General features: G+C 44.9%; 1 protein-coding gene across 2 annotated transcripts in view; it reads left to right on the top strand.

Annotated features, from left to right (window-relative positions):
• The window catches only part of SV2B (synaptic vesicle glycoprotein 2B), an 86,408-nt gene that overhangs the window by 43,272 nt on the left and 15,337 nt on the right, over positions 1-27,799 (top strand). For both annotated transcript variants that reach the window (XM_054585222.1, XM_054585230.1), the window contains exons 2-9: positions 3,909-4,764; positions 14,292-14,472; positions 14,805-14,956; positions 19,713-19,846; positions 21,200-21,289; positions 23,174-23,284; positions 24,050-24,138; positions 26,212-26,376. In XM_054585222.1, the coding sequence (XP_054441197.1) occupies positions 4,314-4,764; positions 14,292-14,472; positions 14,805-14,956; positions 19,713-19,846; positions 21,200-21,289; positions 23,174-23,284; positions 24,050-24,138; positions 26,212-26,376 (1,373 nt within the window). In that variant the 5' untranslated portion in view covers positions 3,909-4,313. The remainder of the gene's footprint in view (positions 1-3,908; positions 4,765-14,291; positions 14,473-14,804; positions 14,957-19,712; positions 19,847-21,199; positions 21,290-23,173; positions 23,285-24,049; positions 24,139-26,211; positions 26,377-27,799) is intronic.

Genomic DNA, 27,799 nt, shown 5'->3' with positions numbered 1-27,799 from the left:
CCCAACCCAGCCCAGATGGTCCCCAAGTCTCAGGCAGAGATAGTTTGGGCTCAAGCTGAGATCCTGGCTACGTTTTACTGATGACACTCATTCAGATAATACTACTAATGCCAACAAGAAAAATGATGACAAGTACAAATTAATATTGATCATGTCTGAGCCGGGCACTGTGCTGTGAGTGCTCTTCCTGGATTATCACACTGAATCCTCACAATGACCTTACAATGTAGGTACCACTATAATTGTTTTACAGATGAGGAAACTGAGGCGTGGAGTGGTCAGTTGCTTGTACACATATAGTAGGAAGTAGCAGAGTCAGCACTTGAACCTGGGGTCATCCAAGGCTGTTGCCCAGGTCAAAGGATGTAAAGCACATGATAACTTGGTGTAGTACCTGGAACCAAGCCACAAAGCAAGTAGTCAGTGAATGAAAGATAACATTATTAATAATTAGGATCGTCTTTTCTTTTATTACTGCATGATGCTTTGTATTGTTTTACTGTCACGTGAGAGGTAGACCTCGAGAAGGGAGGTCAAGTCATGTCATGTCTATTACAATGCCTCAAGCACCGGAGGTCCTGGGGAATGTTTGTTGAGGTTGGGTGAATGAACTGGTACCTGGGAGCCAGAAGCTCAATGTCAATCTTCGCTCTTTAGGAACTCAGCCTGTGGCTTTGACTTGGCTCAAGGACAAGAGAGATTGGGAGAGAGGCCCAATCTCTTCCACTGTACATCACCCTTTTTTTTAACTTCAAATCAAACCCTAAGATTAATTCTCTGTGTTAATTTGAGCACATTCTTTAGTCCTCTATAGCCCTCAGTTTCTTCATCTCTGAAATGGAAAGAGTAACCTTGCTTCACTGTTGGCTATGAGAATAAATAAGGGACTGCTTGCCAAATGCTCACCTTAGTAGTTAAATTCTGCATGTTTCATTATTGCTGTTTAGTTGATAAATTCTAGGCTTCTTAGTCTTGCTGAATGCATTAGTTTTCTGCAGCTGCCATAACAAAGTACTACAAATTAGGTGGCTTGAACAACAGAAATGTATTGTCCTACAGTTTTGAAGGCTAATGGTCTAAAATCAAGGTGTTGGCAGTCTAGAAAAAGGGAACAAGGCTGGTCCCACTTGAGGGCTGTGGGGGAGAATCGTTTCCATTGCCTCTCTCATTGCTTCTGGTAGCCTCAGGCGTTCCTTGGCTTGTAGATGACTTCCTCCCTGTGTCTTCATGTCATCTCCCCTCTACATTAGCGTCTGTCTCTGCTTTTCAATTTCCCCTTTTTATAAGGGCACCAGCCATATTGCATTAGAGCCTACCCTTATGACCTCATTTAACTCGATCACCTCTATAAAGACCACGTATCTACATAAGTTCACATTCTGAGGCACTGGGAACAAGGGCTTCAACTCATTTTCTTGGGGGTGTTCACAATACAACTCATAACACTAAAAATGATTAATAGTTGTATCCTCTAGAAAATGCTGAAAACGTAACTTGGCATTTCTCAATGAAAGAGAAAGAATGCAATAACATGGGGCAGAAATTCCCTCCTCCTCCGCTGCACTTGACATTCACAGCTATTTCTTTAACCGGATCAGGTGAGTAGAGTCAGTTTTGAGGAAGATCAACTTCTTCCTGCAAAGCAAGTCCCAGGACCTTTGCCCTGAGTGGTATTTCCCTCCTGTGCCTTTGGAATTGCATTTCTGTCTTTTCAGGTTCATGACATTTTTGCAGAGCCCCCAGACTGGAAATAACACACCAGTTCTCTGACAGCTGGCATTCTTTCTCCATTTTTTATTGCTCTCTGCAAAACTCCCATGCTGTTTACATGTGATTTATATTCCTCCTGTGGTCCCTAAATGGATATAATAAAAACAGATTTAGAATGTTAATCTGACATGGTTTGGGCCAGCATGGTCAAATACAAATTATTTACTGGGATGATGGAAAATTGAAAAGGATAAAGTGGGGATCAGTTCTTAGTAAATATTTCTTGCTCACTCTTACAGCACTGTTTCTCGAAGTGCAGTCCACCGGATTCCTTGCATGTTTTTGGAAAACGCAGATTTCCAGGTCCCACAACCACTTTGTAGATTCAGAGTCGGGGGGGGGGGCATGATTTCCATTTCTAATGAGGTCTCCCCATGCCCCGAGTGGTTCTGGCCCTCTTTGCATCAGAGAACCATTGGTCTTGGGCACCGCGCCGCCCCCCCCCCCGCCCCGACAAAGAAACGCATTGTGTTATTTGAATTCACAAGTGCATTGTGACTTCCCTCGCTGGAATCTTCCCAGGGCTGAGGGTGAGCAGGGCCCAGCAGGCAGGTGTGGGGCAGAGGATCCCAGGACGTGCTGTGGGCAGGGGGAGGAGTCCAGCTGCCATGTCGAGGACAAGTGTGCCCAGTCCGGTGTGAGGTGACACCTGCCGAACTTGGTGAAAGAACAGTGCAGATTTGAGGTGCGAGAGGGAGACCTGTCAAAGTTGATGGTGTATGTACATGTTGCCAGGTGGATTTTGCTGGGGACTGGGTTTCTGGAAGCTCCAAAGAAGAGATGTGAGCATCCACCTGCGTCCGAGGGTCTGGCAGTAAGGAGAGTTGGAGGAGGGCGAGGGAGGCAGGAGGGACCTGGCCCCCGCCCCTGGGGGACCACAGCTGGGCCTCACGGCCACTTGGGGAACTGTGTGGAAACTCAGATTTCTGAGCTTGAACCAATCCTTCTGCATTCGCTGGGAATCTGTATTTCTAAAGCTCCCCAGGCCATCTAGAGTGACAGTCCCTTGGATTGGGGCCATGGGAAAAACTGGGGTCACTAGACCTAGCTCTGTGGCCTCAGCCTAACTCCCTCTGAACCACAGTTTCTTTGTCTGTAAGATGAAGCTACAAATACCGTTTTCTTCCCTTTTGAGTGTTGTGAGAATTAGGGATAAGAGATGTGACACAGTTAGCACTGTCGACATCATTAAACAGTGGCTCCAAACCTTGTGAGAACTGGGGTTTTGGGAAGGTATTTAGGACAGGGTGTGCTTGTCCAATGGACGTGACAGGAGTCAACAGGGGAACCCAGCAATTAGAATTGGGATATAAGGAAGGGTCTTGGCTCCGGCAATACTTGTGCCTGATTTCCAGAACTGGCACTAGAAAAAATAAGGAGGAACTTAAATGTTAAGGTTTAAGTTGCATTTATCATGCAGGTCTAGCACTGTTCTAGCATTCTATGAATGACTTTAGGAGTTAAGTGCTATTGTTATCTCCATTTTAGAAATGAGAAAAATGAGGCTCAGAAAGACACAGCAGTTATGTGGCAGGATCAAGTTTCAGACCCAAGCTCTCTGCCTCTGGGTCTTCAGCAATGGTTCCTGCCTATTTAAGCCCAAGAACAAGGTCACAGTGGCCCTCAAACCACAAGAATGAGCTTTAAAAGTAAGGTGGGCCCTGGGAAACATGGTCCTGGATACTTCTTTGCCACCCATTTCTAGATGTAAAGTTGTCCATCTTCTTTATGACAAAGTCAAAAAAAGCTCTCCTTTTCATAACAGAAGCTGAGCTGTGGTAAACCTGTATTGTTGTCCAAGGCTTGATAAAGTTTAGCAGAAAATCTGTTATGCAAAATGTTCTGCATCAAAAGTCCTTTGCCTGCTTTTTGTTTTATTCTTCTGTAAGATTTGACCCCTCTTAGGGGTAAATCAATACTTCAAAGGACGTCTCTGACCCTGTTCTTTCTTGCCTTATTCTTCATCTCACTGATTCAATCCTCATTCCTTAACTACTAATCCAAATGTCTCATCAAGATTCCTATACCTTACACACGGAGCCTTGGCATTAGGAAATATGTTTGTTTAATTCTGAGAGCGTTTGTTGGGATTTTGTCAGTTTGTAACCCTTTTCTCTTTCCTGTCTCTGTACTCCCAGGGCATAACCTTCAGTAACAGAACAAATCAGGCCAGCCAGCAAGCTGCCAGGTCCTGCCGGCGCCTTGTCAAAGAACCCAGCTGGACCCATTTCTAATCAACATCTCCCAACATAACATCTCTGGGTCACTGAAGGAGACTAGACCAGAATTTGAAATTTTCCAAAGATTTCCAATACACATTGAATGCAAAAGGATACTTAGGTTGCCTTCACAGAGCTCTGCTGTAGTTGAGAGACATAGGGAGAGAATACAGGCGTCACCTCTATCCAAGAAGTCACATGAACATGTTCCACATTTAAACCTCTGCTCATAAAATGGATGATGGTTATTGAAACAGCTCAAACCTTTACCACGGTGCGCAAAATATAGCTCAAGAGGCAACCAGGCAGTCCCGGAACCGAGGAATGGATGACTACAAATATCAGGACAACTACGAGGGCTATGCCCACAATGATGGCTATTATCGTGGCAATGAGTCCAACCCAGAAGAGGACGCGCAGAGTGATGTCACAGAAGGCCATGATGAGGAGGATGAGATCTACGAGGGCGAGTACCAGGGCATCCCTCACCCAGATGATGTCAAGGCCAAGAAGACCAAGATGGCGCCCTCCAGGCCAGCCGGCCTGCGGGGCCAGGCAGACCTGATGGCCGAAAGGATGGAAGATGAGGAGCAGTTGGCTCACCAGTATGAGACCATCATTGATGAGTGTGGCCACGGGCGCTTCCAGTGGACCCTTTTTTTCGTCTTGGGTTTGGCCCTGATGGCTGATGGGGTGGAGGTGTTTGTGGTGAGTTTTGCCCTGCCTAGTGCAGAGAAGGACATGTGCCTGTCCAGTTCCAAGAAAGGAATGCTGGGTAAGTGGAAATTTCCAAAGATCATTCTCTGCATGGCATTAAAATATCAAGGGGAAAGAGCAGTACATTTATATTGCATCTGTCCCTGTTAGGCACCTTAAACCTGTACCCTTTCAGCATTACCATTTTATATACAATTTGCCATTAAGGTGTTTTTACTCTTGGAGAAATTAATTCATTGGCTCAAGTTTACAGTTAGTGAGTGTCAGAGCTTGGATTTCTACTCAGGTCTGTCTGACTCTCAAGCTCGTAGTTCTTTTTCCAAATCTTGCCGCCTCCAGGAGAGTCTGATTTCTCTCTTCTTCATATCAAACCATCTTCTGTATCCAAGTGACGGACACGTTTTGTGAGTGGCAGGCCAGGGGTCTCTTCCACTCAGTGCTTTTCTGTGTCCTCCCAGGATCTGCTCTGTTCTTGTTTCCCTTGTTAGTGGGCTGAATGCACGTGTGTCTTGGGGATGAGTGCTGGGCGGAGCCCACCCACAGAGTCCCTGCAGGCTCTGGGGAACCACATCATGAAGTACAGATGGATTCCGCAGGGTGGAGGACCAGCTTTGCAAATCAGGGATAAGACTAGCACCCTCCGAGCCTGGGCGCCAGCTCTCAGGGCTTGAAGCAGAGAGGATTTGGTGAAGTTAGAGAAAGGGTGGGTACCACCAGTGGGGCAGAGAAGAGATTCATTATAACATAGACAAGAATTTGTCTTGGTCATTAATTGTCCTGCAAAACACATTCATTCTCTGCATTTAGAGTCTATGCATTTGATTGTTTAGCAAATATACAGTTATTGAGAACTTACTAAGAGTCAGGTTCTGACTCAAGACTGAAACATACTTAATGGCCCTTAAGAACTCCAAATCTATCTAGCAATTTAGCTTAGTCATTCAACAAATACTTATTGCTTGTATCCTATGTGCTAGTCTCTCTGTTTAGGCTCTGGGGACAAAATAATGGACTAGATAGATAGAGTCCTTACCTCTCAAAGAACTTACATACAGCAGAACAAACGGATGCTAACAAACACAGAGACTTATTTAATTACTGTAGCAATAGATGCTATGAAATACCTTGTGCTATTCTGGTCCCCAGTGCTTGCTTTCCAGCAAGGGTTGGCACACATTTTTTTCCAAAGGCTCAGATAGTAAATATTTTAGGCTTTGTGGGTCCAGATGGTCTCTGTCACCACTAATCAGCTCTGCCTCTGTAGCATAAAAGCGGCCATAGACAATATGTAAACAAATGAACATGACTGTGTTCTAATAATACTTCTTTGCAGAGATAGGCAGCGGGCAGGATTTAGCTGATAGGCTGTAGTGTGCAGGCCCCTGATAGAGAGAGAGTCAGTACAAATAAAATTGGACAGAAACATGTTAAAAATCTGCATTAAGAATTACCCCTGGGGGCTTTTAAAAGTGGGTTTATCCTTTCCTGCTTAACTATAAGGACCATTTAAAATGATTAGAACTGTGTCACTATGATTGTTAGGAAAGCAAAAGGGACCAAGTTTACAGAGACAGAAGCAATGACTTGAGAAGCAAAGCTGTCGCCCAGAGCTTTTAAACACCAGCAGGACTTTAGCAGAGTTTTTAAATTATTATTTAAAAAATTCTGCTAGTTGCCTTTAAGTTGAGGAGGTACTTTGAAAAGGACACAAAATGAAGCAAACCCAATAACCCAATCCAAAGCAAACTCTTCCAATTGATCTAAACATTCCCAAGACCTTCATTTGGTCAGTGCTCTTCTCACTGAAACCCTGGGGCCCTGCTGGTCCCAGTTGGCCATGTCAGTAACGATTTCACGCCCTCTTAGTCTCCCTGCCGCCCTGGTGCCCAGCAACCTGGTTAACAGAGCAGCGGCCTGGTCGCGGCTCCTGCTGGCTCCCAGGGTGGATGCTGGAACGTGGTCTTAATCTGGACAGCCCACATCTGTGCCATTCTGCTTTCAGCGTTTGCCAAGAAGATGCTGTGTCTCAGCCCAAGACGGGCAGGCAGACCATCTGAGCAGAGATGGGCTTCTGTGCATTTCTTGGGCCCCATTTGTCATCAAGAAAATGAATGTCAAAGTGGATCTGAGAAGTGGATGATTGAAGGGTCTTGTGAGGTCAGCATTTCTCATGTAACCTTCGTAGTCACCGTGGTAGTTGGAGGATTTTTATCTCATTTTATCCTCTGCCTGTATTTAGTAAATTAACACCAACATTTTCCCATAATTGTAAAAATACATCTTAAGCTGAGACTGGGGGCTAGTCCTATTTTCGTGCTGAACAAAAAGATGGACAGACCACTTTCAGGCAGGAGTTCCATTTGTGCGTTCAGAATTTTGTTTTCCTGGAAGGATCTAGTCACTTGGTGTATTTTATTGACTGTTAGTTTTTCTTCCATTTGCAGTGGGAAGGCTCAGGGAGTCCCCGCTTCAGACAGTGATTTAGAACCTAACAGGGGACCTCCAGCTGGGCCTCTTCCAAGGACACTGAGGATGTCAGCTGGGTGGATTCATTAGAATCCGTTGAGGTGAATTTCCATAGCCGCGCAGAGATGGGTGTATTATTCTGCTGTCGCAAAAGATTGTCCTTTAATTGTTTTGCATGCAAATTCGAGGTGAGCATCAGGGCAGAACGTTTTGTTTTTGAGTCACGTTTTCTTTAGCTTTGAATTCAGTGTCAGTTCCTGAGAGGCGAGGCCCCTTGGTGCTCCAGGGCCTGGCACAAAATATGTGCTCAGTAAATGCGTCAAGCAGTGCTGCTTCCTTTACATTCCATTTGTTGAGGCCATCATAAAGACCTTTCGCATTTCAAGGAGAAGGGGATAGACCCCATGTCTTGACGGGGGAGTGACAAATCTGGAGAACAAGTGGAACCAGGGATATTGCTGAGCCATTTTGTACAGTACAGTCAGCTGCTGACTTTCTTTTCTTTTTTTCTAAAACTTAAAAAAAAAGATTTTCTATATTTATTGTTAGAGAGAAGGGAAAGGAGGAGAAAGAGAGAGAAAGAAATATTGATGTGAGAGAAGCATTGGTCAGCTGCCTCTTGCACATGCCTCAACAGGGGACTAGGCCAGCAACCCAGGCATGTGCCCTGACCGGGAACTGAACCTGTGACCTTTTGCTTTGTGGGATGATGGCCAACCAACTGAACTATACTGGCGAGGGTGCTGATTTTCTTTTAAACCAGTCCTCTGTGTGGCCTCCTCCAACAGCATGCACTAATGAGATTTTGGGCTGCATAATTCTTTGCTCTGGGGTCCTGTTCTGTTCATTGTGGGATGTTTGGCAGCCTCCCTGGCCTCTACTCACTGTATGCCTATAGCATCCAGCTCCCAGTTACGACACCGAAAATGTCGCCGGATATTGGCCAATGTCCTCGGGGGAGGAGGACGGGCAGAATCACCTCCAGTTGAGAGCATTGCTTTAGATGACTCTCCTCAACCCTGCCCGCCCATCAGAGCACCTGAGGAGCCGCTCAGCACACACCTGCGCACGCGCACATGCCCTGCTCTAGAATAATAAGTCTGAATAATTCAATGAGGTGTGGCCATAGGCAGTTTTTAAACAGCTCCCTGGTGATTCTCTTGTGCAGCCAGTGGAGAAACAGGTGGTTAACACAGAAACCCAGGGTCACTAAAAGCTGCTGAGATATCAGGGGTTTTGCTTATTGTGCTCTGTAGGAACTCTCCCCAAATGGCTTCCTTTTTGTGTTTGTGGAGGTGGTCGGGATATTTGCACACATTTTGACCAGCATGAAAAAAATTAGGGTGATACCCAAAAAACTTGTTTGTATCTGTACAGTGCATGGCAGATTGTCCATGGTTGTCATGGAGGCTCTCATTTGATCTCTAAGTGGCCCCGGGAGATGGTCAGAGTGATGACCCTCAGCATATGTGACCAGGGGAACGGTTGCTCAGAGACCTTAAGAAACGCGTGCTGGGCTGCAGTTCCTAACGCAGCTTTCGTGCCCTGCGCGCCCTCTCATGGCCCGCTGGCGTTCGCCGTGGGCTATTTCATAGTCATGTGGCTGGAAGGTTTGTTTTCTCGTGCATTGATTCTTCATAGAAACACAAGGAAGTGATGCTAAAAAGGCAGCCATTTCCCTGTGCCTGGTACAGCCTCTGGCAACTTCCTTTAAGTCAAATTATAATAATTACACCATCACCACCAAGAGTTATAATTTGATAAGCTCTTACCTTGCACCCATTTTCTACTAGACATTTTACAAGTAAAATATTTATTCTCTGGCTCTTTCCCAAAAAATGTTAGTTGAGCCCTAGTTGGAAACATCGCAGATGCCTCTCTCAAGAGATGACATTTAATCTGGGAATTTAAGAAATCTAAATAAGAGTTAGCAAAAACTTTAGAAAAGTCCATCCCCCCCACCCCCCAAAAGTCTTGTTGGAGAAAACTTGGAAAATATTTTAGTCAAAAAGAGCTTTTTATTGGAATCTGGCTTTGTCAGGTAAGGAGCAAGGGAGACATGTTTAAAGGGTACGCTGCTATAAATAAGTTTATTCTGCTGGTCTCTATCCTCTTCACTCAAATTCCTTTAATATATGGTTGGTTTGATTTTAAAATACCACCGACTTATTTTTATTTTTCTAATCTGATGTCTTTCTCAGGTCACACAGCCAACTCTAAACTGCACTGCTTGTAACAATAGCCACTTTTATTTAACTGTGCATTTGCTTTTGGGCCAGGCTTCCTGCTAGATGCTTTCAGCCCACTGTCCTGTATAATCCTAACGACTCTGCGAGTGAGCACTATTATCTGAATGTTACAAAGCGAGAGCCATGATCAGAGGAGGCGGATGGCTTGGTTGCCCGTGGTCACACTGCAGGACTGTGAACCAGATTGTCTCTCTAGATCAGCCTCTCCCTTTCATGGCACCTTCAGTGCGGCTCCTCCCTCTTCCTGGGACGGGTATTTCATTTCCTTTGTGGTCTTGTCACCAATTCAAAGCCCTTCCCACCACATCACCTCCTCCTCCTCCTCACCCCCATCCTCCCTGTGCTGCAAATCGCCACCGTGGTTTTAAATTCCCTTAAAAAAGCTCAGATTATGAGGGGGACATCACCCTGCAGTGCCACTGAGCTTTCTGAGTGGAATTGAAGAATGATACGCTTTCTAACTAGTCCCTTATTTGCTTCTTGCTAACGTAATTTTAGATAACTCCATTGCACTCTAATTTTCCAAATTTATTTTCTTAATTCCCTTTGCTAAAAACAGATTTTAAATGACTTCAATCGCACGGCCATTTCAGAAGCATCGTTAGTTTCACATCTCCCTCCTTTGTGGATTGGCCCATCTTTTCAACTCCTTCCTTTTCATAGCCACCAAAGACAGCTCAGGGGAGGAAACACTTCTTCCCTCTCTGTCCCAGGCTCTGTGGATGAGGGCCTTTTGAATTAAATTGACAAAAGACTGATTAACAAGAGAAAAAGCGTTGATTTACAGGTACAGCGTGCATACACAGGGGTAACTCAGGATGGTCAGAACTTGGACTCAGATAGCAAACCTGCACAAAGAATAATGAATCTGGAGAGAGAAAGGAAAAAGATTTTCGGCTTTCATGGGTGGCAAACCGTGGGGAGGTAAATAAAAGAGGCAAACTAATGGAAGACAACAAGGTTGCTTTAGTGAGGTTTCTTATGTAGATTCCTGTCGATGCTGTGTCTGGCTGATAAGAGACCCTGGTGATTGAGGTTAAGTCTGCTTTTAGGGGCAGGACAGAGAGCTTTTTTGGTCTCTGCTGTTTCTCAACTGTCCTAAGCTCAAAATAATCCTTTTACAAGTGGTATATTTGGGGGCGGCTTATCCCGATCCTCTACAACAGCATTTTGAGAAGCATTTTGTGTTCCCTCTAGTCCCTGCCAGCGAGGTTTGGTTGCAAAAACACCAGGCTTGGAGCCAGGAGACGGGAAGGGCCGCGTGTGTGGATCCTGGGCCAGGGTCTAGGTGCTGGGAGAGAGACTGACTTTCTCTTGGGCTGAGCTACCTCACCTAGTTAAGCTAAAGGGCTGGATTTAAAACTAACCTCTTAAGATTCATCCATTTCTCTATGTGTCTGGATGGGTCAGGGTATATTCAAAAGACAGAAATCATGCCGGTTATTCAAACAGATAGATTTAATATAAAAATTATTATCTGGACTAGTGAAATGTTTTTTTAGAAGCCTGCTGAGGTCTTGAATGCAGGGAGCAGCTGCCAGCTTTAGGGATGGGGGAATAAAGAGAAGAGACTAGAATTATTATGATTTAGAAGCTCAGACAAGGGGCCTCTGGGAGCTAGAGCTCACATCTCTGGAGAGGGGGCCCTGGCTGGCTGGTGCCGGCGTGGGCGAGGATAGAAGGGCAGGGTGTGGCTGATTCTGCTAACTGGGGATTCAGCTGCTGCCTTGGAAAGGCATCGCTGCTGTGGGTGAAGAAGTACGGCTGCCGTGAAATTTACAGGAGCCGAGAGCGCAGGCCCTTTCTTCCTTCTCTCCCCTTTATGGCTCTCCCTAGTGTCCGCTGTTGGAGGGCCTAGCAGGGAGCGACTGGCAAAGCACACACGCGGTTTGTGGACAAAGGAGGGGCTAGATGGGTGGCTTTGGAGCTGAGAGACAGTAGCTTAATAACTGGCACAGTGTTCGTTGCAGAGACTGCAAACCGCTGGCCTCAAAGGCTCACTCAGACTTTCTTGGAAGAGACGGGTCACGGCAGCTGGAGATGGTTTTAAGATGCCCTCACCAGTGAGTAGGCTGTCCTGCTAGACAGAGCTCACAATGGCTCAGAACCGAGCAAGATGAAGGCGGGAGGGAACCATGTGTTGAAAACCCTGGGCCGGGCAGAGCTGAATCAGGCTGAGCGACTCGCAGTCTAGCAGGGAGCAGTGACCCCCACGTTACTGCCATACAGCATGACACATTTTATGAGTTGGATTTGCAAGTCATGATTCATGTTTACAAATGCCAGTGACCTAATATAGTGGGAAATTGTTCAGTACATCTTCTGAGCTCAGGGCGGAGGAACGGGTCAAACAGGGAGAAGGGGAAATCCTCACTGCGTCACTGCTCTGAACGGGCAGAGAAACCTCCCTGGAAAGAGCCCAGGAGCACAGGCTCAGCAGTTTCCCCCAGATGTCCCCATGTTTGGCTTCACTTAGGTCTGTGCCCAAATACCCCATTTCAGTGAACACTTCCTGATCTGCCTTATTTTAAATGGCCGCCCTCTACCCTGGTTCTCCCTATCCCGCCCCCTCCCATGTGTTATTTTTTATAATGCTTACAAGTAGTCCACTTACTATATATTGTACTAATTTCTTTGTTTATCTCTTTTTCCCAACTGCAATGTAACCTTCACAAAGACAGGGATCTTCACGTGTTTGTGCCTCACTGTATCCCTAGTAACTCAAATACTGCCTACCTAATAACAGGCATGTAATAAATACGTGTAGACTCATAGGCATATTTCATGAAGTAATATCATATACTGAAAAGAAAATAATGTATTTTGTGACTTTGACCAATATAGAGGGTGAAGAGTTACAATGCAGGTGAGTGAAGAAAATCCTAGCTTGTAAAAAACTTGACAACACCAGTTATCATTTCTTTTCATTTAATAGAATAAAATGATAAAAGAAGGAAATATGGTACCCCATGTTTATTGCAGCATTATTTATAATAGCTAAGATATTGAAACAACCTAAGTGTTCATCCCTTGATAAATAGAATATCATTCAGCCATAAAAGAATGAAATCTTGCTGTTTGCAACAACTGGGTGGGCTTTGAGGGTATTATGTTTGCTAAGTGAAAGAAGTCAGGCAGAATAAAACAAACACCATATGATATCACGTATATGTGGAATCTTAAAACAAAACGAAACACCGAGCTCATAGATACAAAGCACATGCTGTTTGCCAGAGGCAATGGTGGGTAGGTAGCTGGAGGAAGTAATCAGGTGCGCACATCCAGTTATAAGAGAAATAAGTCATGGGGCAGTAATGTGCAGCATGGTGACCACAGTTAATGATACTGTACTGCTTGTTTGAAAGTTGCCAAGAGAGTAAATCTTAAAAGGTCTCAGCGCAAGAAAAGAAAATTCAGTAACTGTGTATGGTGGCGGATGTTAACTAGACTCATCATGATGACCATTTCACAGGATATACAAATATCAAATCATTATATTGTATACCTGAAACTATTAATATGCTACATGTCAGTTAACTCTTAATAAAAGATAAAAATAAATAAAACAAAGCCAATCTGTCATTGGGCAGATAAAGCAAAGTATAGTTAAGTTTCTCCTTTGAGGACCCACCTGCAAAGTGCTGAACCAACAAAGTGCAGCTTTTTGCTCTGTGTGGGTCCTTCCTGGTACACATCTCCATAAATAAAATATCTGCAGTCCTTTCTGTGAAAGACAGTTTGCATTTGTGGCTTGATTTACAGTCAAGGCTGGGCCAAGGAATACTTGTGAAGCTTGTATGCATCATTTTCTCTGCATGAAAGACGTGCAAAGTTTCCTCCATGGGTTTAGTCAATACCATATATACTTAGCATGGTCATTGATAATTAGTGAGCACTCAATACTTAATAGGAAGGAATTATTCGTGTGCTTCTGGAGATTTGCCACCTCTATGAGGATGCTGTCTTCCACTGGAATACCATACATGTGTCTACAGCAATATATTTATATGAAAGCTTAAATGAACTGACTTTATTCTAAGGCATGTAGTGGTTTTAGGTGTATGAGAAAGAATAGCTCATTGCTGCTCTCTTCCACATTCCTGTAAGAAATATGAAAACTGGTTGTAGCTTGGAAAGGTCCTTTTTGGGTATTTCATAAAACTTGGGTGTTTTAATAAAGCAGCTGGCCTTGTTGGCAATTGTTTTTCATTGTACCATTTTCTTTCTTCCCAATGTTCTCCATGCCCACTTTGCCACTTTTCACTGGAAATTCTCTCTCTTTACAGTTTTAAAAATTAAAAAAAAAGTTTTTTAATTATAGTTTACATTTAATATTATTTTGTATTAGTTCAGATGTACAGCCTAGCAGTCAGACAATCATGTACCTTACATAGCGTTCACCCTGATATTTCCATTACCCACCAGGACCAGAGTTATTGCAATATTATGGGCTATATTTCTTATGCTGTAGTAGAACTTCTTTCTTTAAACATAATCCCACAGGTAAGGATTTTTGCAGCACAAACACTTTCGTATGCTTAAAAATAAAATGACAGCATTTCCTTTTTCTGCATATTATGCATTTAAGAGAGTAACATTTAAGAAAGGAACATCAATCCCAGTGTTTGATCTTTGTTAGTATGTGTACAGATGTATGAACCTGTGAGACTTTTTTTGAATAGCATTCCCAAGAAGTTGAATTCGTACAGAACTTCTAATTTGCCATGAACATCTGTTGCATCCCACCTTTTATGCTGGTGACATGGAATTTCTAGGATGTATAAGACTGGGCGTCGGGTTTTCTAGAACACTGCATGGTCTCTAATGTCTTGCCTTCTCTCTCCGCCCTCTCCCCTCTCGTTCCCAACAGGGCTGATAGTCTACCTGGGAATGATGGCGGGGGCCTTCGTCCTGGGGGGCCTGGCCGATAAGCTGGGGAGGAAGAGAGTTCTCAGCATGTCCCTGGCCCTCAACGCCTCCTTCGCCTCCCTCTCCTCCTTTGTGCAGGGTTACGGAGCCTTCCTCTTCTGCCGACTCATCTCAGGCATAGGGTATGTAGTCTCGGAGCTGCAGCTGGACCCCCCCAGAAGAGTGGTCCATCCATCCTGGAGTTCCAGCTCTGAGTGGGGCCTCCAGAAAACCCTGGACTAGGCTTTTGTTTGACTTCCAAGATTACTATATTGAAGTTAACCTCAGAAAGGGGTTAGGTTGTAGAGTCAGTGTAGAAGGTCAACATAACCTGGCACTGGCTTGGCCAATCTTTCAAATTCACTGTTATTTCACTCAAGAGCCTAAGGGTGGGGTATAGGCAACTTGGTTTCTGCTATGACCAGTTTTAGTGTGTGACTTGATTCTTTGTTTCTGGCATTTTTTCTCCCCACAGTATTGGCGGAGCTCTGCCCATTGTTTTTGCCTATTTCTCTGAATTCTTGTCTCGGGAGAAGCGAGGAGAGCACCTCAGTTGGCTGGGCATCTTCTGGATGACAGGGGGCATCTATGCGTCTGCCATGGCCTGGAGCATCATCCCACACTACGGTGAGCACGCGGCTCAAAATAGCTCTGTGGCCCTTGTTAGGATGGCACCTGCCTTCAGGTGACATTTTCTGTCCTGAACCTTATTCCCCATATTCACACAGTTCCTGTGTGTGATTTTGATCTTTCCAAAAAAACTTCCACCACTGGAGACACATTGCTAATATCACTACATGCATTTCAGGAAATGCAGTCTGTTTACCCAACTCCCACCCCCCTCCCCCCTCCCTAATCCTCTCCTTTCCTTTCTTCTTTTTCTTTGAAAGAATTTCACCTATCTCCTCCAGCCCTCTGCCACCCTCAACAACTTAGGCTTTGGTAACCCCATTTTGGAGATGATGTAACAGAAGCCAAGCAAAGTTGGTGATTTGGCCAAGGTCACGTCCCTGGCATGACCTTGAATCCCGTTGCCCCCCACCCCCGCCCCCAGCTCCCTATCAGGTCTCCAGGAGACTGCAGAAGTGGAGCAGCCCTGACAGGCAAGGTCTTGGTTTCAGCCAGGACAATTTGATTATCCTGGATAATTGTAAAAGTAGATTTTCTAACCAGAGACCTGGCAGTGTGAACTTTCACTGTCGGTTTTGTTAAGAGTAAAGTTAAGGAGAAGACAGCAGTTCTGAATTTTATTAGGACTTTTGAGTATCCTAGGCAAGAAGTATCACCAGCATCCTTTAAGCTCATTTTTGAAAACCACCGATTATGGGTGTAGCCTTGGTCACGATTTAGAACCCATGGAGGGATGGGGGTAGCAGACACCTGCTCCTGAAGCTAACCGACACGTCTCCACTCATTCACCTTCTTGATGTCCTTATTTTAAATGTGATCCTTTGTGTGTTCTGATGTAATGGAGGCTCCACCTATATCTTTTAAAGAAGTCTTAGTGTAGACGATGCTTCCTCTCTTAGTTAAGGAGAAGCTGAGGACATTAGCCTGATAACCCTATAAACCCTGAAATCTCAGTGGTTTAACGCAATCGACACTTCTCCTCCCTATAAAGTCTGGAGGATTTCTCTGATCTGCCAGTGGCTCTTCTCCATCGGTGAGTCGGGAGCTCAGACTCCCAGCATATGATTCTGCCATCTTCAACATGAGATGTGAAGGCCCTTGGTTTGGGGAAAGAGTATGGGCCATTGTATGTGGGTCCCATTTGCCCCAGATGTGTAATATGATCTCACCCTACTGCAAAGGACACTTGGAAAGCAACCTAGCTGTGTGCCCATAAGGGAGAGGAAATGGGTTTGGGAATGTCATGTCATCTTTGCCACATCTGATTTTGTATCAGAAACAGAAGAAATGAGACCAGAACTTAGGAAATAAGGAGTTGGGGAGTTTTCCACGTAGTTCTGTCACGTAAAGCCATCCTGTACAACTTTGGGTACGAGGTGATATCTCCCTAAATAACAGGCCCTGCATTCTGCACTCAGGCACACTATGTGCTATGCTATTGGTTTCCCCCTCGCAACTATTGCTATAGCATCATTTCCCCTGTTAACTGGTCCAAATGTATAAACCCTAAGAAACTATTTCCACATTTAAAATGAATTAAAAAGAAACTTTTGGTGGGCTAGGGGACAAAAAAATCTGGATAAAAGCTGAGTCAAAGTAATGTGGTGCTGTGTGATTTGGGAAAAGTTGCTCCATCTTGTTCCATTGTGTGGGTGTTGGGTTTCTAAGAGAGCAACCAAGGCATTTAAGTGGGGAGGGGAGTGGAGCGTGTTGACCCCGTGGCAGAGGGGCTGCGTGGCTGCTGACTGAGCCCTGCTGGTTGATAGCAGGGCTCGTGGTCAGGTATCTTACCCCGAATGGACAAGGTGATATTTACCTGTATGCCTGTATGAAATCTGTGGCCTTAACATTCCATGTAAAAATACGAGCCTCTTAAAAAGAGTTGAGGGAAGAGACATGAGAATAAAGAAGGAAGTCGGTGGTCAATAGAAGGCAGTACCGTGTTGGAAGCAGAAGAATAGAGTTAAGATGGGAAGGAAAAGAGAGATGTGAAAATAGACTATTGTGGGTGGCGTCAACCCTTGGTAGTGCCAAAGAACGAAAGTAAAAATTTAAAACTTAATTGAGTTCTAAACCACGTGAGAGTAGATGTAGCATTTACCACGTTCTGAGCCTAGGGGCTGGCATGTAATAGGCACTCAATAAACTTTCTTGAATAAGTAAAAAACAAACAAACAAACAAAAAACAAGCCTCTTAGGTAATCTGGCTCTACGGAAACAGGCGTTAGCTTGGGAGAAACCCACCCTAGAAATATGGCAGATGTGAATCACAGTAAAACAGCAGTGACTATTTTAAGCCTCCTTTTACCAGGACCAGATGTTTTGTCCACAGTGAACCAGACATTTGATGGTATTTCTCAATATGTCTAAGACATTAATCCTCCACCCTCCAGCCCCGGCAGGGTGGGTGCAGGGGTCACTATGGGAAGAAGACGGATGTGTGTGCGGCTTGTGCAACCATTTAATTGCTTTTGCAGGAACTGAGTGTTGGGAGGTCTTGGCCCCAGGAACTGGGTAGCTGAGTCATTGAGAAAGAAAATGACAAAACTCGGAATGTTTTTCTGGGAACTCAGGGAAAAAATGTATACATTATGGAAGAGTAATTCCCATTGTAGTCAGTACCACCAGCTGTTTGTGAAATCCTGACGCAGAGAAGGAGGGCAACTGAAAGATCAGTGAACGAACAATCTTTCTCCGAATTAACAGCTGTCCCATGTATCGGGGGCAGTTCGGTATTCACTTTTATTAATTTAAGGCCCTCAGGATGTGCCTCATAAATGTGGCAAGTGCAGATGACCAGAATCACCATAAAAACCATAGGGGCATGAAGGGATAATGGATTTTGGATAATTTAAGCATATTATCATAAAGAAATCCTTCTGAGGCAGAATACTTTATGAACGTACCAGCTCCTGCCCTTCCCTTGTTATCTCGCTGAGATTGGCTCCTCTGGCTTTGATCCATTTTACTTCTAATTCTGCCAGAATAGCTTCTGGACATGAGTTGAGAATGCATAAATATTATTGTGGTTTTATCTTTTTAGTATTACTCTCAGGAGAAAGGAAAGGCTTCTTAATTAAAATGAAAGCAAACAAACCACCCGCAGTGAGAGGGGAAGGAGAAGAGACCATGCTGTAGAAGAGATTTCACTGTGACTGAGAATATTGGCTGACGTGTGTGCTGTGTGTCCAAGCTGCTATGGCTGCACCTTTCCCTGCCTGGGATTCCCTCTGGCTTGTCCTCTAATTGTCCCGGCAGAGTCAGGAATATCTGCAGAAACGGTAGATATTGGTTAGGAGTCCACAGCAAGAAGAAGAACTCAAAGCACAATGGGGATTAATAGAGAATTAAAGATATCAGCTGTCCAGTGCAGTTGGCTTTGTGGTATATTTTTAATCTCAGTAGGATAGAGATTTTACAGTCAAATAATGATTATCCTCTTAACTTTAGAAATCAATATATTCATTTACACAGTTTTCTAAATTTTTTTTGAAAAATGCTGCTGGAGATACTGTGGGTGGCATGAGAAAATCAATCTCTTTAGTTTATAACCTTGGCTTTAAAGAAATCAATTCTTTTGCTTATCTTTACTGATATTCACCTATTGTGCTCAATATTTTGGGCACTAAATGTCATGGAGCTATTTCTAAAGAAACCAGAGCTGCCCTCTAAGCAGGTGAACTGGTGGCTGGAAGTGTTCCCGCATGGCACACCTGTGTCGGTGTCATCACCTGCATTTCACAGCTCTGAAAACCCACCAACATGATAACAATGTGAGAAAACCAGAATTCAGACTCTCATCTCTGTGGCTGCAAAAGGCCAGGCTCTCTCCACCGTGTGGCTGCTCCTTAATGAGGGAAATGTGCGACCCATGAGGATATTTGAATAATGTTTTGTGGATCCTTAAAACAAATTCTGAAAATGAATTTTGAAAATACTTTGAATAATGAAAGCTCAGTAGGACCTGGTCACCTCTTCATTTCAATGATGGTATGATTCATTTGAAAATAGAAGCTCAGTTTCTTTAAAATTAAGAAAAAAATAATATAATGACTGGCAAGGTTTTTCAAAGTGTCCTTGAACCCTGGTTACTGGAGTCGCCTAGAGCTGATGCTGTCCTTTGACCTGAGTAGGATGAATCCTCTATCAAAACCTTGGGTCGCATAAGGCTATGCTCTGGCTTTCCTCCAGCTGCTCCTTCCCATGAAGCAGGGGTCTGTGAGGTCAGGACCCCCACTCCATCTCATCCTGCCCTGGGGTCTCAGGACCCAGGAATTTCCACTAAAATCAAGGGACCATGGCGAGGATGCCCATTGCCACCACGGTGGTGTGTCTGGTGTGTCCACACATGTGAGCCTCAGGCCCCTCACTCGGAGGGAGGGGCTGGGGAGGAAAAATAAGGGGGTCCCCCAAGGCTGGGTCCTGTGCAGTGCTGGGCAGCGGGGTATAACGTGTTACCGAACAGGCTGTTAACTTGAATTTCAATGACTATACAGAAATATGGGATGTTGCCTCTGCCTGTACTCTCACTGAAGACCCCGTACATGCCAGTCCAGGCCCACTAGGGGCTTGTCAGGATGCAGACCCCCAGCACCTATCCCGGACCACAGAATCAGAAGCTTTGGGGACACAGCAGGAAGTCTACCTTTGAACCTGCTTTCCGGGGGGTGCTCTTGTGCCCTGCAGTTGGAGAGCCAGCGCTTTAAGATCACTCTCAGATCGTGTCCAAAGTCCTCTGATTTCTGTTCGGCAGGCTGGGGCTTCAGCATGGGCACCCACTACCACTACCACAGCTGGAGGGTGTTTGTCATCGTCTGCGCTCTGCCCTGCACCCTGTCCATGGTGGCCCTGAGGTTCATGCCAGAGAGCCCGCGGTTTCTGCTAGAGGTGAGTCAGTGCTCCGGCCCCAAGTGAGAGGAATGGGACAGCGGCAGGCGCTGGCTCTGCTTTCTCAGCCCCTTGGACCCTGTCCCTTGCTTGCAAACTCCCCGCATCGGCTGATCTGGCCCATGTTAAACCCAGCGGCATGGCCGTCTGTGATGGTGGCCGGCCCTGGATTCACGGGCTGCCTGAGGCAGGGGCTGGGGAGCGCACCAGGTGCTGGGCGAAGAGGCGGGGGTGGGGCGTGCCTCCTGAAGCTGCTTCCGGCACCCACGGTCTCCAGAGGTCCCGAAGATGAGGCTCTGCAAAGCCGCGTGGCATTTCTCCTTGTGACATCTGTGGTAAAGCATGTCGCTGCTCTATAACCTTTTGGGACTCTTAGCCATGCAGGACCCCTCCCCACTGTAGAGCCGCCCCCAGAGTCCTGAGAGATTTGTCCTCGGAGCCTTCTGCCTTGGAGGCCTCATGTGTGCAGTGGGCAGGCGGGACGTGGCTGGTAGAGGGGCAGGGGGACTCGCAGGCTCTTGTAGCCCCAATTCTGAGTCCACTCATGGGCCTCCTTCTAGACCTTTCTTCAGAGCGGCCCCCTTGTTGAGTTTCCTGTTGACCAGGAGACGGATGCAGCAGGGAGTGTTTTTAATCAGGGATGTCTCACATATTACCCTTTGTCGTGGACTAGTGTCCTACAGCTGTTGTAACAAAAGGACCACAAACTGAGTGGCTCAGAGCAAAGGACATTTATTGCCTCACCCTTCTGGAGGCTGACAGTCCAAAATCAGGGTGTTGGCAGGTCTACGCACCCTCTAAAGCCCTTAGGAGAACCCTTCCTTGCCTCTTTTCCTTGGTTCCTAACTAAATCACACCAGTCCCTGCCTTTGTCACACATGCATCCCCCCGTGTGTCTCTGTGTCTTCACATGGCTGTCTTCTTATAAGGACCCAGTCATATGGATAAGGGGGCCACCTACTCCAGTGTGACCTCATCCTAATTACATCTGCAGCAAAGGTCACATTGTGAGCTCCTGGGGGTTAGGACTTCAGCCTGCCTCTGGGGGGACGCAGTTCGACTCCTGACATGTCATGTCTTCGATTTATCCTGTCAGTGAGAAAATGGTGTCCACCCAGCAATCCATTCAACCTTACAACTACACGCAGTTCCTCACAGCACATAACGATGTTAATACTGAGCACTTACACCTTGAAGGCACAACTTTATTACCCTTCCATGGTGGGCTGGTGACAGAAACTTGTCACCATCTTTCACAAGCCGTACATCCCTTCCGCATCCCTTCGCCTCAGACCCAGGGGTCAACACTAATCAGCAAAAAGCTTTTCATGTCTCTTTCCTTGGTTTTACCAGATGGGCAAACATGACGAAGCTTGGATGATCCTCAAGCAAGTCCACGACACCAACATGAGAGCTAAGGGGACCCCGGAGAAGGTGTTCACGGTGAGCCTGTGGTTGCCTGTGCCAACAAGAGGGGGCTTCTCCCCTTTCCTGCTTTGGTTCGCTGAAAACTGATTTTTTATATAAGCACGTCACAGAAAATTTGTCACGAGATGAATAAAACCCCTGACATTTTTATCGCTGTGTTGTAATTAATTCTTTGCATTTTGATGGTTATCCTTCTCAGTACTGATAATTATTAAACAATGAGAGAAAGCTAGCTGTATTCATGCAGGGATAATATTATTACATGTATTTACATATACATGTTACTTAAGAGTTCTCATAAGCATTCTATATGTTGTCTCCTAGTGTTCATAACCATCCTTTTAATGAACATTTGTAGTAGGAGTATCAACACAGTTTTTCTAAATATGTCCCTAAGGTTAGAGATTGATTTCCCTTATTTTATTTTCTTCTTCCTGTAAATGTTGCAGTGAACCTTCTCACTCGTATGGTTCCTTCCCCTTTCTTTACATTCCGGGCTTGTTTTCTGAGAGTCGATGCCTAGAAATAAAACGACTGGTTGCGAGAGCTTGAGTGTTTTTATAGCTCTTGACATATGTTACAAATTACCTTTTAGTAAGGTTGTGCCAGCCTACGAGGCCACAAGCAACAGGTTACCCATTTCTGTACATCGTTACCGCCATTGGCTGTTAGCCTGAATTTTGTTTCTTGCTGGTTTACAAAGTTCAAAAACTGGTAAATGGCAATTTTCATGAAGATGTCCTGTTAGTTACCAGGATCTGTGTTCCTCCTCACCAAGCCCTGCGGCCAACCCTGAGAAATGACCGCTGCAGGCATCGCTGTGCACCTGTTGGCAGAAATTCCTCTCAGACCCAACCTTAAATCCATTTCCTCCAGGAAACCTTCCTGGATTAACTCCCCCACCTACATGGGTGTGCATATATCTTTTTGAAGTAGTGTTTTTGTTTTATTTGGACAAATACCCAAAATGAAATGCTGGATCATGTGGTTGTTCACATTTTAATTGTTTGAGGAACCTCCATACTGTTTTCCACAGTGGCCGCACCAATTTACAATCCTACCAACAGTGCATAGGGGTCTCCTTTTCTCCACATCCTCGCCAAAACTTGCTATTTCTTGCTTTTTGATAATAGTCACAGGTATGAGGCGGTATCTCATTATGATTTTGATTTGCATGTCCCTGATGATTAGTGATGTTGACCACAGTTTTATGTGCCTATTGGCTCTTTCTATGTCATTTGTTGAGAAATGTTTATTTAGATCCTCTGCCCATTTTAATCAATTTTTCTTTTTTGCTTTTGAGTTGTATGAGTTCTTCATATATTTTGGATATTAACTACTTATCAGATACATGATTTGCAAAGATTTTTCCCATTCAGTCTGTTGCCTTTTCATTTTGTTGATGATTTCCTTCACTCTACAGAAGGAAGACATAGTTTCTCTTGTCCTGTTGTATTTTTAAAATGTCCTACATAGCAAACCCATTTCTCCAACACACACACACACACACACACACACACACACACACACACACACTTTCCTACATTGGTTCTAGACTTCTGTGATGTTAATACCCATTGAGGATTGACTTGCGAATTTTAAGATAGAGTCAACCCTACTGTGAGAAAATCAGATATAAATGAGAATTCAGTGAATTACAACCCACTGACTTCCCAAAGGCACTGCAGAATGAAGAGGCTGATTCATTTTTGTCTACAGTGGGATAAATATCACACAGAAATGCTATGTGCACCTCTGGTTAAGAGTCATCGACCTGCAAGGTCACCAACGGCTCCTCTAGGCCTCAATGAATTAATAAAGTCAGTTCCATTTAACTAACAATTGAAAGGTCTGACACAGAGTGGGGTTAAGATTCTCTAGCTCAACTTTGCTTTACAGGTTTCCCACATCAAAACTCCCAAGCAAATGGATGAATTCATTGAGATCCAGAGTTCAACCGGAACTTGGTACCAGCGCTTTCTGGTCAGATTCAAGACCACTTTCAAGCAGGTACGTGGTGGATGAGTGGGTGCTCTGTGGAAACCTGTAACCTCAGTGGATGAAGAAAGGAAGCCTTGCACACTCCCATCAGCCCAAGCTAGTGTGACGGGGAGGGAGCATCCCGCACGGGGACGTTTGGGTCCGAGCCCATGACTGCCTCTCATTTGCTGTGAGTCCTAGAGCCACAAACTCTCTAAACCTCAGTTTCCTTCCTTTGCTCTTCCTTCCCAAGGCAGAGATTTTGAATGAAGGTAAAATGCCCAGTCTGAGTCAACATCCTTCTCACTAGCATCTTCTCTTTAAATAATCCATAGGAAGACAGGAGTGAGTGAAATAAACGGCCCCTCGAGGTTTGCTAGTGGTTTCTGAGAAAGTCTTCATGAAGGGCAAGGCCGTTTCTGCCGAGCAGTGGCTCCTGCAGCCCAGTCAGCTGCTGGGCACCGAGGCAGCTGATGGCCAGAGCCGGCTGAGGCTGGAGGGCCTGGGTGTGTGATCGTGCCGTGTTTGGGATATCAGCCCACTCCCACTGGCAGGGGACAGAACTCAGTACCCAAATGTATCCAGTGCCTTGGAATCCCCGCTCACATGCATGGCATGTTTTTGTGTTCCCCGGGAAGATGATAAAGGACTGTTCGAGGTCAAGGCCAGCCAGTAAGAAGAGAAAAGGCTTTCCTTGGAATGGTTGCCCATTCTCTCCCTAGCTTCCTGGGCAGCTCTGTGGAAACCCTGGGAAATGAGCTTCCTTTAACAGCCGTTCTCTGGTATGGATTACAGGTCTGGGATAATGCCCTGTACTGTGTGCTGGGACCCTACAGGATGAACACGCTGATTCTGGCCGTGGTCTGGTTCACCATGGCTTTAAGGTAAGTTCTTACTTAAGTTCACTAATTCTCTGTACTTCATCTGCCTCCTCTATAAATTGAGGGTTGTGATTGGCTCTGACTATTTAGTCAGGGGCACTGACCTCTTTTCCCTTGGATTGTCAAGTAAAAAAAAAAAAAAAGGCAACAGCCAACAAGACGATAGCCATCCACCATGAATGAATCAAAATTATACCTATTTTTTTTTTTTTGTCAGATCAGCAACAAATATATTTTTGGGTGTGCCGCAGAATTTTAGTGATTAGTTTATGTGTGCCAGGAGAAGAAAAAAAAATAGATAATTACTGGAGTAAGCTAATCACTGGCAAAGGGATGTGATTTCCCAGTGATTCTAGACTACTCAGGATTTGCCTGTGAGCTGACAATCCCATTAACCTTCTTGAGGGCTGATAGAAAATTAAGTGTCTGTTCCCAAAGAAGCAGCAAAGAATGAGTGCTGAGGAGGCAGCCCACTGTGCCACTGTGAATATTAAATGGGTAAAATAGAGCAAATCTGCAATGGGCTCTATAATATGGAAAATTAAATATAATATAATTGGTGATTAGCTGGCTCTTCTCCCAAACAGCAGGCCCTCACCTCAGTCGTTTCATTCACCTCCAATAACATGACCCTTCCTTCTGCGCGAGGCCTGTGGCCCACGTATGGCAGTCTGAGGCTGTCTAATCATAGGTAATAGTGCCTGCTGGAGTTTCTGTGTATAACAAATGCTCGGTAAGTTACTATCATCAACTAGGAACTTTCAGTGAGGATTTCAACTTCCGCCGGTGATACTGCTTTGTTCCCGACCACCCATGACCAAAGACACACTCCCTGGACCCAGAAAATTACCTTGGCCCTAATGACCTCTACATACTCCCCTTTGCATCTTACTTGTGATCATTTTTTATTTTCCTATTATTGTCCTACTTATCATCCCAGTGCTTATTTTTGCAAATTTAAGCCAATATGTATACTTATTTCTTCCTCATTTTTTTATTCAATGGAACACATTGTTGCATCTGCTGTTTGTACTCAACAAAATATTCTGGTGATCTCTCCTACACATAAATTGAGATTTTTCTCACTCAACAGCAGCATAGCACCAGCACACGGCACTCCACAGAAAAGCACCTCACTTTAGCCAACCAGGGATTTATCGCTAGACTCTTGGGGAGTTTTCAGACTTTTGCTACTGCAAATAGTGGCACAGTGAGTAACTGTGTTTGGAGGCTGCTTTGTACTGTGCAAGTTCATCAGTGGAATAGATTCCCAGAAATGGAGTAGGGATTCAGATGGGGTAAATCCACAGGTAATTTTTTAAGACATTTGACTAATCGTCCTCCATGTGTTACTGTACGATTTTGTCCGTTTTCCAGCAATGTGTGAGACACCTGTTTACCTATAGCCTCACCACCAGGGTGTTTTGGCAAACTTGGGGGTTTTGACAATCTGGTAAGTGAGAATGGTAACACAGTGTAGTTTTTATTTGCATTTTTCTTATTATGAGTGGGACTGAGTGTCTTTTTTATATGTCTAATGACCTTTTTTTTGAGTTGGTTATCTTGGATTTTCCAGGAACAAAGTAATATCATCTACAAATAGAGGTCGTTTTACCTCTTGTTTTATTATGTTCCTATGTCCTTTCTCTTGTCTAACTGAGTTGGCTGAGACCTGCAATGTGGTGGTCAGTAGCGGTGGCGGCACTGGGTGTCCTGGTCTTGTTTCTGACGTGAGTGGGAATGTATTTAGTGCTTCTCCGGTGGTAAGACTCTGCCTTTTGAGCTGAGAAAGGCATTTTCTTACATGTTAAGGGAGTGTCCATCAGTTCCTAACCTATTGGTACTTTCATCAGGAATGAATGTTGTTTTTTCATCCAATGCCTTTTCTGTACCTATGGAGATGACCCATGACTTTTTCCCTCAGATCTGTTAAAATGACATGTTATCTGGTTATATTTTCTAATGATGAACCTTATTAATACATTTAAAATGAGTGTCATCTACCTCAAATCAGGATTGCAGACTCTGCTCATGAAAGAATTAAGGGACTCAAACACTTCATCTTCTCTCTTCCAGTTACTACGGACTGACGGTTTGGTTCCCCGACATGATCCGGTATTTTCAGGATGAAGAATACAAGTCCAAAATGAAGGTCTTTTTCGGTGAGCACGTGTACGGTGCCACGATCAACTTCACGATGGAAAATCAGATTCACCAACATGGGAAGCTGGTGAATGATAAGTAAGCGACATACCATGGCCTTTCCCTAGATCAGGGTGACAGTCCTTGGGGACCGTTCTTGGGAGAGAGCCGTTGGAAATATAAGAAGTCAGTAGGTGGCAGCAGAACTCATCATGGCTGCCAGAGACACAGTCATTCCCCTGGTGGCTCTGTGTTGTGCTGGTCCCAATCATCCCTGATCCCCTGGCTGTGGCCGATTTGTCCATGGGTGGAGGCAGAGGACTGTGGAGGGCCACTCAGGCCACCTCCCCTGAGACTCTCACCTTCAACAGAGATACGCAGGGAGCTGTGACCCTTTAATATTGCCAGAGCTCGCACTGCTGAGGTCCCTGCACCAACCCACTGCCTGGCTGTTGAGCTTTCTCTTTGATTCTGGATGCTTTTTCAGGCCAAGGCTAACATGGCACTGTCTTGTTATTGTTCTACCCAGTATTACCTTCAAGGATGGCTCAGCCTGGCCTGTCTGCCTCCATAGTGTTGTCTGTGGGGGGCACAACGAGTAGAGCAAAAGTTTTACCTACCTTTATAAAAATTTTTAAAAGAAGATTTTTATTTATTTATTTTTAGAGAGAAGGGAAGGGAGGGAGAAAAAGAGGAAAGGAAACATCAATGTGAGAGCGAAACATCAACTGGTTGCCTCTTGCACACCCCCAACCAGGCACCTGTCTCACAGCCCAGGTACCTGCCTGGTAGGGAGTCGAACCAGCAACCTTTCATTTTGTGGGACATCACTCCACCAGCTGAGCCACACTGGTCAGGGCTCGTATACCTGTTTTTTAACCAGTGGATGCCAAAATTACAACTACCTGAAGCCCATAATTTTTCCTCCAGCAAATTGCTGAGTAAAAAGGGTGGTTCTCTCTTTGGAAGATGAGGAACCTTAGAAACTGATCTAAGGAATAAACAAATCTGGTTTCTTTTTTTGTGAGTTATACTGCCACCTGCTGTTCTTAAGCTAGAAAACACCCTGTCTTTGAAAACCACAGCCTCTTTGGAAAGTTAAGTTGATGTTCTTCTGCTTGGGTGGGTAGTTTTCCCTTTGTTACCAGTATCCCTGCTTTGATTTTATCCACATTTTACTGATTTAAAATTTAGATAAAAGTTATCTACTTTATTGACTCTTACACTTGGGGGAAAATGCCTTTGTGTAAAAAGGGCCTCAAACTTTACCCAGAGATGTTGTCAGTAAAGAAGATCCCACTGAAACCTACCCTTTGGCTTCTTGTGAGACCCCAGGAAGGAACTGAAGTACACAGATGAGTTTTGCCTGCTCCCCACGTGCCATCTACAGCCCCTGGTGCATCTTACATGATCAGGTGGCTCTGCGTTGCATTCTTGTGCTGCTTTGCTTCAGAGCTCTTGAGTTTTGGGGAAATGCTGAAAAACAAAAGAAAAAGTTCACACTTTAATCCCTGAACAAAAA

This window comes from Pteronotus mesoamericanus, unplaced genomic scaffold, assembly GCF_021234165.1.
Source record: "Pteronotus mesoamericanus isolate MK-2021 breed Mesoamerican mustached bat unplaced genomic scaffold, CSHL_Meso_final contig_1205, whole genome shotgun sequence".
NCBI classification, from domain to species: Eukaryota; Metazoa; Chordata; class Mammalia; order Chiroptera; family Mormoopidae; genus Pteronotus; species Pteronotus mesoamericanus.
The sequence above is the reverse complement of the archived record's forward strand: the minus strand, read 5'-3'. Positions and strand labels throughout refer to the sequence as shown.